We start from the raw sequence: 12210 nt of genomic DNA on the forward strand, positions 1-12210 counted from the left end.
TGTATTTGTGTTTTTTGCAGTGTATATTTAATTGGATATTTCAGAACTATTCAACAATCAAAACATCCAACACTGACACAACAGGAAAACCATTTCAAAACAAAAATGATCAACGGAGGGGCAGCAATTAGTCTTGTAATAAGCATTGTAAGATTATCTAAATGCAGCCAAAAATATACATGAGCCATGAGAAATGTCAAGATTGTAATGACTGTGGATCTGATTGCCTAGCTTTCAACTAATAGCTACTCATTGTTGATCATTTTTGTTTTGAAATGTCAGTGTTGGATGGTTTGATTGTTGGACGGCTTAGAAAGTATCTGTGGAAATCATCTAATAATTACTACATACACTAGCTATTTTCTGAGTACAGGATTTTGGGAAGTGCTAATTTGCATTGAATCTTTGCCATAATGATCAGTCAGCAAAGAAAAGTTAAATATGCCCAAAAATGGTAGTATGGTAGTGTATCCGCTGAAGAAGATCAATCACTCACAGCTTTAAGGGAACCAAATTCTCTCTTCTCAGTAATGTACAAACATGACATAAAGAATTTGAATACAAAACTGCAGGAGCCTTATCTTTTAGCTCAATGATAAGATAATTCAACTTGAATAGCCTATCAAATGCAGCAATTTATACACTCATCATTTGGAGCAAAATAAAAAAAATCAGATACAGTGTTCCCTCGATTTTCGCGGGGGATGCGTTCCGAGACCGCCCGCGAAAGTTGAATTTCCGCGAAGTAGAGATGCGGAAGTAAATGCACTATTTTTGGCTATAAACAGTATCACAAGCCATCCCTTAACACTTTAAACCCCTAAATTGCAATTTCCCATTCCCTTAGCAACCATTTAGATTATTACTCACCATGTTTATTTATTAAAGTTTATTTTAAAAAATATTTATTAAAGGCAGATGAAAGTTTGGCGATGACATATGACATCATCGGGTGGGAATAATCGTGGTATAGGGGGGGGGAAACGTGAAGTATTTTTTAATTAATATTTTTGAAAAACCGTGGTATAGACTTTTCGCGAAGTTTGAACCCGCGAAAATCAAGGGAACACTGTATTTGTCTTTGATACAGATTAATTACAACAAACTTAATGACTTTTTGCAACCTGCAAATTCAGCTGCTTCTTTTACATTTCCACTGGTATTGTATTTATAGAATACAAACATATATTTCATGTTACCTTTCAGATAGACAGTTATTGTATAGACACAAAGAGAGAGAAAGAGAGAATAGAGACAAAGAGAAGATAATATTGAAAAGGAGAAACAATAGTTCTAGAAAAATGGGTGTGTGGCCATAGTTAAAGAAGTGGAAATTATTACAGTAGCTTTACTCCTTCTCCAAGTCACTGCAGACCCTTATTCTGTGTAAATGGTGGGGCAATTCAAATATTGTATAAAGGGTTTAAACTCACTATAAAGAGGAAAATTCCTATCAAACAATACTCTAGTACTGATCTAGTCTTTCAGAGGCACCTGTGTTTTCAGCAATCATACTGCTAAAAGTACAGATACCTATGAAGATTGAACCAACAGACATATTTTGTTACTACATGTCAAAGATTAGATTATATTCTTTCTTTTATGGCAAAGTATTTCTTTTAAACCCATAATCTATAAGGATTCTTAGTCCACCATAACAAATTGGTGCTTGCCATTGTGAAAATAATATATTGGCTATATCAAGCTTTTTTCATTATCAGCAGGATTTATTTTAATATACATTTACATCTGATTAAATATTCCTTAAGTATTATAACTATCACCAATTAATTAAATACATTTTAAGCACCCACACCCTATTATTTAAAAATATTCTGACTAGTTTAGTGAATAATTTGTATTCAGATGATCACTTTTTCCCATATTATGGGAAATACAACCAGTTAAATAAATGTGTCTTAAATACCCTGTTTTCCCCCAAATAAGACATCCCCTGATAATAAGCCAATTGAAGTTTTGGGTGCATGGCAATAAGGCCAAGTGTTCACTTTAGGGTTCAAAAAAATATAAGACAGGGTCTTATTTTCAGGGAAACCCAATAGTAATGACCTTTATTTTGACTGACCTTCCATTATTAAGGTTCTGAGAATAGCGAAACTACTATTTTTACTTATTTTACCTCATTAACTTATTTTACTTTCTTCCAGGAGTTTACAATTTGTGTGAAAGAACATTAAGCATAGTTAAAAATTAACTTTTAAAAATCTTGCAAAACACAGTGTTCTTATTGATATTTTAATAGACTGTTGAGAATACTGCATTTTCTACGATTCTTTAAAAAATGAACCATTTGTCACATCTACTCCCATTAGTAAACTAAATATTTTAGACAAAAAAGATAAATGCATTGCATTGTAGTGTCTATTGACCACATAAAATCAAAGGTACATGAAATATATTAAAATATTGCTAGTATAATGCTAGCAGAGGAAATACTTAGCATCTCAGACTGTCTCTGTAATTAACTCAAGATGCAAGAGGAATGAATAGACCGTTCCTTTATTATTGAGGATTAGGTGTTAGCAAGCAACTGAATAACACAAGTTTTATCTAATTTGTTCAATAATAAAAAAATTGGGTGGTTATAAAACAGCCATCCAAAATATCAGTAAAGAGAATTAGAAAATTATACATTACAAAAACTTAACTCTTGAGCTAAATATAACCTAACCACACAAAATATTAAAAATCTATCATTTGGTATCACCTGTGAAGCTGCTTTCCCAGCAGTAGGATTTTTTTTAAGCAAATCCCTATTGGTTGACAAATAGCAGAACAGATCTGGAAGACTCTAACTAAAATTTGCTACCGTTTGCCCAGTTACCATGCTCAGCTACCAATCTTTTTTTTTCCGTTCAAGAAGTTTAATTCTCAATGCAGGAAAGCCAAAGACATCAGTAGTGATCGTTATCGGGTTAGAAACAATTGCAATTTGCCATCCAAGGTAGCTGAAACGAGCTGTAATTGAAAATAAAAGAGCAACAATTAGCTTATGGGGCAAAGTATCCTGGAAAAGCTGTGTTATGGAATATCTACATGAAAATGAAACACTTTATATCCATAGGGCAGTGATAGTGAACCTGTGGCACGCGGAGCCATATCTGCTGGCACACGAGCCATTGCCCTAGCCCAGCTCCAACGTACATGTGTGTGCCGGCCAGCTGATTTTTGGCTCACAGAGTGGCTCTGGAAGGGCATTTTTGGTTTCCAGACAGCCTCCGGAAGGATGGGGAAGAACGTTTTTACCTTTGCCCAGCTTCAGGGAAGTCTTTTGGAGCCTGGGGAGGGAAAACAGGCCGTTTCCAGTCTCCAGAGGGCCTCCGGAGGGTGGGGGAAGCTGTTTTTATCCTCTCCAGGCATTGAATTATGAGTATGGGCACTCACGCTTGTGTGATAGTGCACACACATGTTCTTTCGGCACCCAAGGGAAAAAAGGTTTGCCATCACTGCCATAGGGTGACCAGCAACAAAGATTCTCGGCAAAAGTAGCCTAAGTCCTATGAAACACAGACTTCAGCTATGATGCATGAAATGTTACTGAATTTTTTTCTTCTCCCAGCTGCAGAATTGAAAGCTCTCTCAAGGCAGCAGGGATCTTCTTTCACAGTTGAGATTAGACTGGATTGGAACTAATTGCATTGCTGTAAATTAACTATGTTACCATATGGTGCCATATGGATACCAATTTTCTGTAAGCTTCTCCATGGCCTTGTATAGTTATAATTAACATATTAAGTATTCTCAATGAATATACTGTATATCTCATGCCTTTTTTCTGCTCAGTAGCATATATGTCTCCTTGTTATTCACTTTTCAGTTCATGTCAGCCTTGTTGAACAGGTTTTATTATGTTATCCTATTTGTCCCAAAGTTACCCAATGTGCATTAGTATTCATCTGGAATTCGAATCCAGGATCAGAACTACGTAATATTTGAATAACAGACCATTCAGAAATTAGAAATAGGCAGAACTGTAAGCTATTTGAAAATACATTTCAGAAGAATATAAAGGCAAATCATTTACTTATTCATCAGGGATCAAATTTGATTAGAACAGAATTGACCTTGCTTTATACTTAGATCTAAATCAAATAATACAGCTAACTTTTACTTATGGAAATACATTGGAATTAAATTAGTCCTTCATTAGACTTTGGACAGACCAGGAAGCCAAAGTGAAGGGGGGCAAAGTCTACGTTGTCCTACTGCGAATCTGGATCATTCTGATTTTTTGTGAACAATTTGGAAAATCAAAGGCAAGCAGAACTGTGTCTCCATAGTTCCCATGATTATTTTCTCAGATATAATACAATATATAATATTCCTTTTAATATAAAGGAAACATCAGTGAGAAGAAATGAAGAAGAAAGAATTGGAGATGTTCAATGTTAGTGAAGAAGACTAAGAAATCTGTCTTCTTAGTCACAGAGGATCCTTGTACTATAAGACTCTAACCATAGTGCAGGGTGAACTTCAGTGACACGTTGTGTGTACTTCTGTGCCAGTGGTGGGTTGTTACCAGCTTTACAACTGGTTCACTGAGTGAGCACACCCAGTTCAGAGGAAACAGAATTTCTGTGTTGCAAACTAGGCAAGGAGCACGGAAAACATCTGTGGAGCAGCAATGCAATCTACCAACCCTGATCAGCTGGGTAGAGAGAAAGTTAACTAAGCCATAGGACCACTCTCACTGATACAGAAAACCTGATCTCCCTCGCCTTGGAGTCAGTGCTACTGGTTCTAAAGAACAGGTCCAAACTGGCAGCAACTCATCACTGTTCTGTGCTCTCAACAAGTCCCATTTATTTATTTGTTTGTTTGTTTGTTTGTTTGTTTATTTATTTGATTTGATTTGTATGCCGCCCCTTTCCGTAGACTCGGGGCGGCTCACAACACAATAAAAACAGTTTATAACAAATCTAATAATTTACAATATAAAATATTTTAAAAACCCATTATTAAACAGACATACACACAAGCATACCATACATAAATTGTATAGGCCCGGGGGAGATATCTCAGTTCCCCCATGCCTGACGACAAAGGTGGGTTTTAAGGAGTTTGCGAAAGGCGAGGAGGGTAGGGGCAGTTCTAATCTCTGGGGGGATCTGGTTCCAGAGAGTCGGGGCCGCCACAGAGAAGGCTCTTCCCCTGGGGCCCGCCAACCGACATTGTTTAGTTGACGGGACCCGGAGAAGGCCCACTCTGTGGGACCTAATCAGTCGCTGGGATTCATGCGGCAGAAGGCGGTCTCGGAGATATTCTGGTCCGATGCCATGAAGGGCTTTAAAGGTCATAACCAACACTTTGAATTGTGACCGGAAGTTGATCGGCAACCAATGCAGACTGCGGAGTGTTGGTGTGACATGGGCATACCTAGGGAAGCCCATGACTGCTCTCGCAGCTGCATTCTGCACGATCTGAAGTTTCCGAACACTTTTCAAAGGTAGCCCCATGTAGAGAGCATTACAGTAGTTGAACCTCGAGGTGATGAGGGCATGAGTGACTGTGAGTAGTGAGTCCCGGTCCAAAAAGGGCCGCAACTGGTGCACCAGGCGAACCTGGGCAAATGCCCCCCTCACCACAGCTGAAAGATGGTTCTCTAATGTGAGCTGTGGATCAAGGAGGACGCCCAAGTTGCGGACCCTCTCCGAGGGGGTCAATAATCCCCCCCCCACGGTGATGGACGGACAGGTGGGATTGTCCTTGGGAGGCAAAACCCATAGCCACTCCGTCTTATCAGGGTTGAGTTTGAGTCTGTTGGCCCCCATCCAGGCCCCAACAGCCTCCAGACACCGGCACATCACTTCCACTGCTTCGTTGATTGGACATGAGGTGGAGATGTAAAGCTGGGTATCATCAGCGTACTGATGATACCTCACCCCATGCCCTTGGATGATCTCACCCTCTTGTAACCAGGTTCATTTAAAATGTTATATATTTACCAGATTTTTGTTTTGTTTTTATTTTTTCTGTATTTCTGATTCCCAAAACAAATTGCTAAAATTGGCCCCAACAAATTTTAGGTGTTGTTCTTGTACAAATTTCTACGAATTATCTTCTGGTATTGTGACAAACTTCAGTACTCAGAAAATCGGAAAATCAGAAAAAAAAATGTCTACAAATCACAATTTAAAAGCAGCTTGTACCAAAAGTAAGAAAGATAAAGAACTTTCTTCCTACATTTTTACCTTTAGCTGGAAACGTTCAGAAATGAAATGAATTATGCCTATACATTTTATGTTTATGTATCAAACTTAGGCAAAACTAGTTTCATTTTCCTCCCCACAATTAATGATTTAGCTGAAAGCTAACCTGAATGTTCCTGAAGCAAAGTTATCTGTCAAATTCAAGTTAAAGAAACGATTCTGAAGTGAGGCAAATTGAGATATCTGTTTTCCAAAGCATCACAGAAGGCTCTAAATGTTATCATGTGGTCAGTGTACTTATTTGTTTATCAATGTCCATTCTGAAGAAGGAAGAAGATGGGGAAATGACTACGGATTTGAATATCTCTAAACTACTCAAAAAATGGAAATCACAGAAAATCTGATTCGCATTTGGTGCATGCCATATCAAGGCCCTTCCTGGCATTCAAACCATATGCATACCAATGTTAATTATTAATTAAACCATGCTTGTTGATAATAAATGCTTACATGTCCTCAATAAAGCAGATACCCCACATTAAAGCTTTGTGATGCGGCTGCTGCTGACCTTATATACCGTGTTTTCCCGAAAATATGACACTGTCTTATATTAATTTTTGCTCCAAAAGTTGTGCTACGTCTTATTTTTTGGGAGTGCCTTATATTTCTCAAATGAGACAAATTCACAGGCAGAAAATCTGACACCCCCAAAGAAAGTGTACCGTACAATACACTGATTACGGTACGGTACCTGTCAGTATGGCACCCACACACACAAACGATGGCACTTATATGGTACAACAGTATACTCCCACTATTGCAGCTTCTGGCCACCAGAGGAACTACTGTCTACGCACTGTAGACTGTAATGGCGGTGAGACAGCAGCAGACTGTGTCTGCTGTACTGGACGGTACAAAGCGATGGAAGGGGCCAGCAGGGGACGCCACATTATTACGGTACCGCTATGAACAGTTTTGAATGGTACCGTATGTTTTTCCACCGTACCGTATGTAAACTTGACTACGCCTTATTTTTTGGGGGTGCCTTATATTACCAAATTCTGCAAAACCTCTGACATGCCTTACTTTTGGGGTACGTCTTATTTTCGGGGAAACAGGGTAGTAGTCACAGGACGGGCTTCCAATGCTAGATTTGACCCAGTGACCACACTTTCTGTGCATAGCACAAATGTTCCCCTTTCCTGAAGCTGATGGATTCCTCCTCATCCATTGTTCAAAAGATCAGAAATCGAACTTTGATTGGGTCAAACAGCCTTTGGGCCAAATCTCCACATTTTAAATAGTGCTTTTGAAAGTGACCATCCAGCTAACTTCACTTATCTATCTGGCTCCAGAATCAGTGCTGTGACCATATAATTGTCTCTACAGACCTTTTCCCTTTTGCTAAGGCCCTAGAAGGTATGTCTGAGTTTTCCAGCAATCATTTTCCCATCCTGTTCCACTTAAATATCTTCACTTAAGAAACTCATAGTGAAGACTGCCAACAGCCCCCTTTTTGATGCCAACAGGAAGAGTCTACTGCCAAGTCAAGTGACTCCCCTATCAAAATAAAAAGATAACGGAGCTGCTGACCTCAGAATGTCTATAGTGTCTTCAGTCCTACAAACAGGCTTATGTATCTGATACCACACTGATAGTGTGGACCATCTCCAGCAGAAAAGATACTAAAAACAATTGCTGATGCGCAAGGGAAAGGAAGCCATGAAAAGCAACTGAGCAAGACTTATGCAGTAAGTCAAATCCAATGACACCCTCATTCTGCCACACCACATCAAGTTCCCAAAGCTATGTTCCCTAGAGGTTTGGCTGTCACATTTCCCACCCCCAGCCCTCAGGATCTCTTCATGGACACCTCCATTGAAAATTGATGTGCAGGCTAAACTATTGAAAATCCGATGATGTGGGCATCACTGAGAGTGATAGAAACCAAGAACTCTGTTGCTCAACTAAGCACAGGGAAGACTATAGGGGTAGCTAATACCTTCAGAGCAGGGGTGGCTTCTGGATTTTCTCACTGCTGGTTTGCTCAGTAGCGCACCCTGCAGTGCTGAAAAAATCACGGCGCTGAAAAAAGAACCAGTTCAAGGGTGTCACAGGCCTGAGTCGCTGCTGTCACCCAGTCTGCCAAGTTACTACTGGTTCTATGGAACTGGTCCAAACTGGGAGAAAGCCACCTCTGCACCAGAAGTCATTAAAAACAACTTGGACTTCTGAGCATCCAATCATTCTTTACCTGCATTTACACGTAGGGAATAAAGATGATCCTGTTAATTAGCCGCTCCGAGTCCACGGAGTGGGGTGGCATACAAATCTAATTAATTAATTAATTATAAAGCACTTCCTAAGGCAATTGTGTACCTCCCTGATGCTTTCAGATTCCAACCTTACTACAACATACTATTGTTGTCAGGTAGACCATAAAAGATAAAGCATAAAAACTACATGGATCCAGTCATCAATCAATCTTGACTTAAGACTGACATTACGGTTGACCTCTCCAGATTCCTAAGAGGTCAGTAAGGGGCGTTTATAAGTGCACTAGAGTGCCTTCGGGCCCCTGTCCTATTGCTCTCCTGTATCTCCTATACCTTTCTTCTATTCCTATATCTCTTCTTCTATTCTTTCATTGATATATTTTATTCCTATATCTTCTCTTCTATTCTTAGATATATTTTACTATGAGTATATCCTCTATAACCTTCATTATGTATTTTGCTATGTGTATACTATGTGTCTTTGGAGAGGGGCGGCATACAAATCTAATAAATTATTATTATTATTATTATTATTATTATTATTATTATTATTTATTTATTAAATTTGTATGCCGCCCCTCTCCGCAGACTCCGAGTGGCTCACAACAGCAACAGAAAATAATATATACAGTGATCCCTCGAGTTTCGCGATCTCGAGTATTGCGAAACGCTATATCGCGAGTTTTCAACCCGGAAGTAAACAACACCATCTGCGCATGCGTGCCTTTTTTCTATGGCCACGCATGCGTAGATGGTGGAGTTTCCCGCCGGGCAGATAAGCTGCTGGGCGGCTTCCCTGGGTCTTCCCCCTTGCCCCGGTAAGACCCCAGCGGCGGCGCGAGCAACGGCGTGGGCGGGCGGGCGGCACGCGCGGGGACACCCCAGCTCCGCTTCCCAGCTGGGAAGCAGCCCCAGCAACGGCGTGCGCTTGGGGACATCCCAGCTCCGCTTCCCAGCTGGGAAGCGGCCCCAGCAACGGGGTGGGCGGGCGGTGCGCGCTTGGGGAAACCCCAGCTCCGCTTCCCAGCTGGGAAGCCGCCCCAGCAACGCGTGCGCGCTTGGGGACATCCCAGCTCCACTTCCCAGCTGGGAAGCGACCCCAGCAACGGGGTGGGCGGGCGGGCGGCGCGCGCGCGCGCTTGGGGAAAACCCAGCTCCGCTTCCCAGCTGGGAAGCCGCCCCAGCAACGCGCGCGCGCTTGGGGACATCCCAGCTCCGCTTCCCAGCTGGGAAGCAGCCCCATCAACGGCGTGGGCGGGCGGGCGGCACGCGCGCGAGCAACGGGGTGGGCGGGCGAAGGGCGGGCGGCGGTGGAAGTAAAAACACCATCTGCGCATGCGCAGATGATGTTATTACTTCCACAGCGCTACTTCGCGAAAAATCGATCATCGCGAGGGGTCCTGGAACGGAACCCTCGCGATGATCGAGGGACCACTGTAATACAAATTCAATAATTAGAAAGCTAAAAACCCATAATTTAAAACAAAACATGCATACAACATACCATACATAAACAGTATAGGCCTGGGGAAGATATTATTATTATTATTATTATTATTATTATTATTATTATTATTATTATTGTTGTTGTTGTTGTTGTTGTTGTTATTATTCCCACTAAAACTCTCATTGTGTATTGGACAAAATCAATACATAAATAAAATAAAAAATAAATAAATTACCTTTTTCTACTTCTCTTAATCTACCACCATTGCTAAAATAAGGAGATTTCAAAACTTTGATAGTCCCAGATAAGAGGGTGTTTGATTAATCACTGAGCAGCTATTACGATGCTGAACAACTTTCTTTACAGCAGAGTGCCCTCTGCTGAACATCCAGTGTGAAGTCCAAAGAAAATCTGTCAGCTTTCTTTGGGATGCTAAATAGAAAAAAGTATTTCTTTTTAATTCAGTTCTTTGCCTCAACCCCTCCCCTTGCACACCTGACTCCTGAAGAACAAAATAGTATTGGAAGCCTGACAGGGAAACTATTTTTAACCATCATTCAATTCTATTTCTTAGGGGTTTTTTAGTCTTTTGTTCATTTTTTTCATCTATAGAATAACATTTAGGCTGATATTATTGAGGTCTATTTTAATTCCACTGCTCTCTTCTCCCAAGTGTATCTATCTGAAACTTCAGTAGTGGATTTTGAAACTCTTTACTACCAGTTCGCATGTGCATTTGCGTGCCGCTTCTGCACATGTTCAGAAACATATGGGCTGGGCCTTCCGCCACTGCCTCTACTGGTTCTTAGAACTAGGCCAAATAGGAGCTGTGAAGATATCCTAAAACTTATTATCACACTATTTTGGGGTAATTCTGCAATACTGATTTTTGAACATTTTCATTCTTTGGTTTTTAAAAGCTCGGTTGGAGATAAAATATCATATTCTATAATATAATTTAATAAAAAATAGTTTTTTCTTCATAATATTATCAATGTATAGCTGTTATTATTACAATTGTTAGTATTCTTTTCAGCCCTTTATACTTGCCATAAATATTGTGATTTACTTGATTTTTACTTCTTCTAAATTTGACTCTTTGTGGGGGCTCCAATTTTTACCAGATGTTTTTGAATTTCAGTCACTTTTAATAGTGACTTAGTCACTTGGTTGTGGATTTTATTTATTTTTATTTATTTATTATTTAGATTTGCATGCCGCCCCTCTCCGCAGACCTTTTCCTCTTTCTCATTTTGCTTTTTGTTAATAATTTCTCACCTTTGTGTATATAAATCTATCCTAATGTAATATATTGCAACTTTATTCTTTTTTTACTTTACTCCTTATTCACAATTGATCCAATTAGTTTGTTCTCTTTTAAAAGGATGCTAAACACTTCTTAGTCTGTTATCACACTTTTTAAATATATATATATACAGTATCTTCACCTATTTCATAATATAATCAATTTTACTGAATATATAAATCCTCTAAAGTTGGGTCCTGTAGGCTATGATGGTTAAATAGAATTTGCTTCCTTTGCTATCTTTTGTTATAACCAGGTAATCTTTTAATATGCATTAATATTACTGTCACCCAAAATATAGCATATGGCAAAGGAATAAGTTCAGGTAATTTTTCCTACTTTAATTTTCATCGTAATACAAATGTGCTTATACTATAATGACTTATGTGCCATACTTTTACAAAGCAAACTTTGAATAGGTTAGCTTTTAAAATATGTGGTTTTTCTTCATGTTTGCAATGGCTGCTTGTGTGTTATGTCTTTGTGCAACTGTATCAGTATGTATTGTGTGTCTCTATATGGTTAAAAATCAAACAAAGATTCATTTTAGTATTTATAAAATATATAATTATTTGTATTATTATAAGACAAAAATGGATGCAATGGCATGAGTATGTAACAACATGAATTAGCCTTTTTGACTCACAAAGGCAGATTTTATATTGTCCTTTTATATTAAATAATTTGGTTTAAACTGGATTTCTTTAAAGGAGCTCAGTTTTTCTCAAGACTTCAAGTCCAGTCCACCCTGGTTAATTTCACAAAAGAGCATGAGAAAAGTGTAATGAACACACAATGGATCACAAGCAATGAACAGTTTATTTTTCATACTGCTCAAACTGAAAAGTTCATAGTAATGTGACCAAAGATACCACGAATCTTGTCCAATTCTAATCCTATCAAAACAATAGCATCAAACCGGAAAAAAACTGGGAAAATATGATTACAATGTCTCCTTAAGGATCAAATTGCTTAATCCTGGGAGACTTTTTATCAACAGAAAACACTGCT

At 39.2% G+C, this 12210-nt stretch overlaps 1 protein-coding gene across 2 annotated transcripts in view; it reads right to left on the minus strand.

The window, feature by feature from the left end:
- Positions 1 to 1706: 1706 nt before the first annotated feature.
- Positions 1707 to 12210, minus strand: part of WDR27 (WD repeat domain 27) — a 77067-nt gene continuing 66563 nt past the window's right edge. For both annotated transcript variants that reach the window (XM_070733896.1, XM_070733895.1), the window contains one exon: positions 1707 to 2979. In XM_070733896.1, the coding sequence (XP_070589997.1) occupies positions 2929 to 2979 (51 nt within the window). In that variant the 3' untranslated portion in view covers positions 1707 to 2928. The remainder of the gene's footprint in view (positions 2980 to 12210) is intronic.

The sequence above is a fragment of the Erythrolamprus reginae genome, chromosome 1 (assembly GCF_031021105.1).
Source record: "Erythrolamprus reginae isolate rEryReg1 chromosome 1, rEryReg1.hap1, whole genome shotgun sequence".
NCBI classification, from domain to species: Eukaryota; Metazoa; Chordata; class Lepidosauria; order Squamata; family Dipsadidae; genus Erythrolamprus; species Erythrolamprus reginae.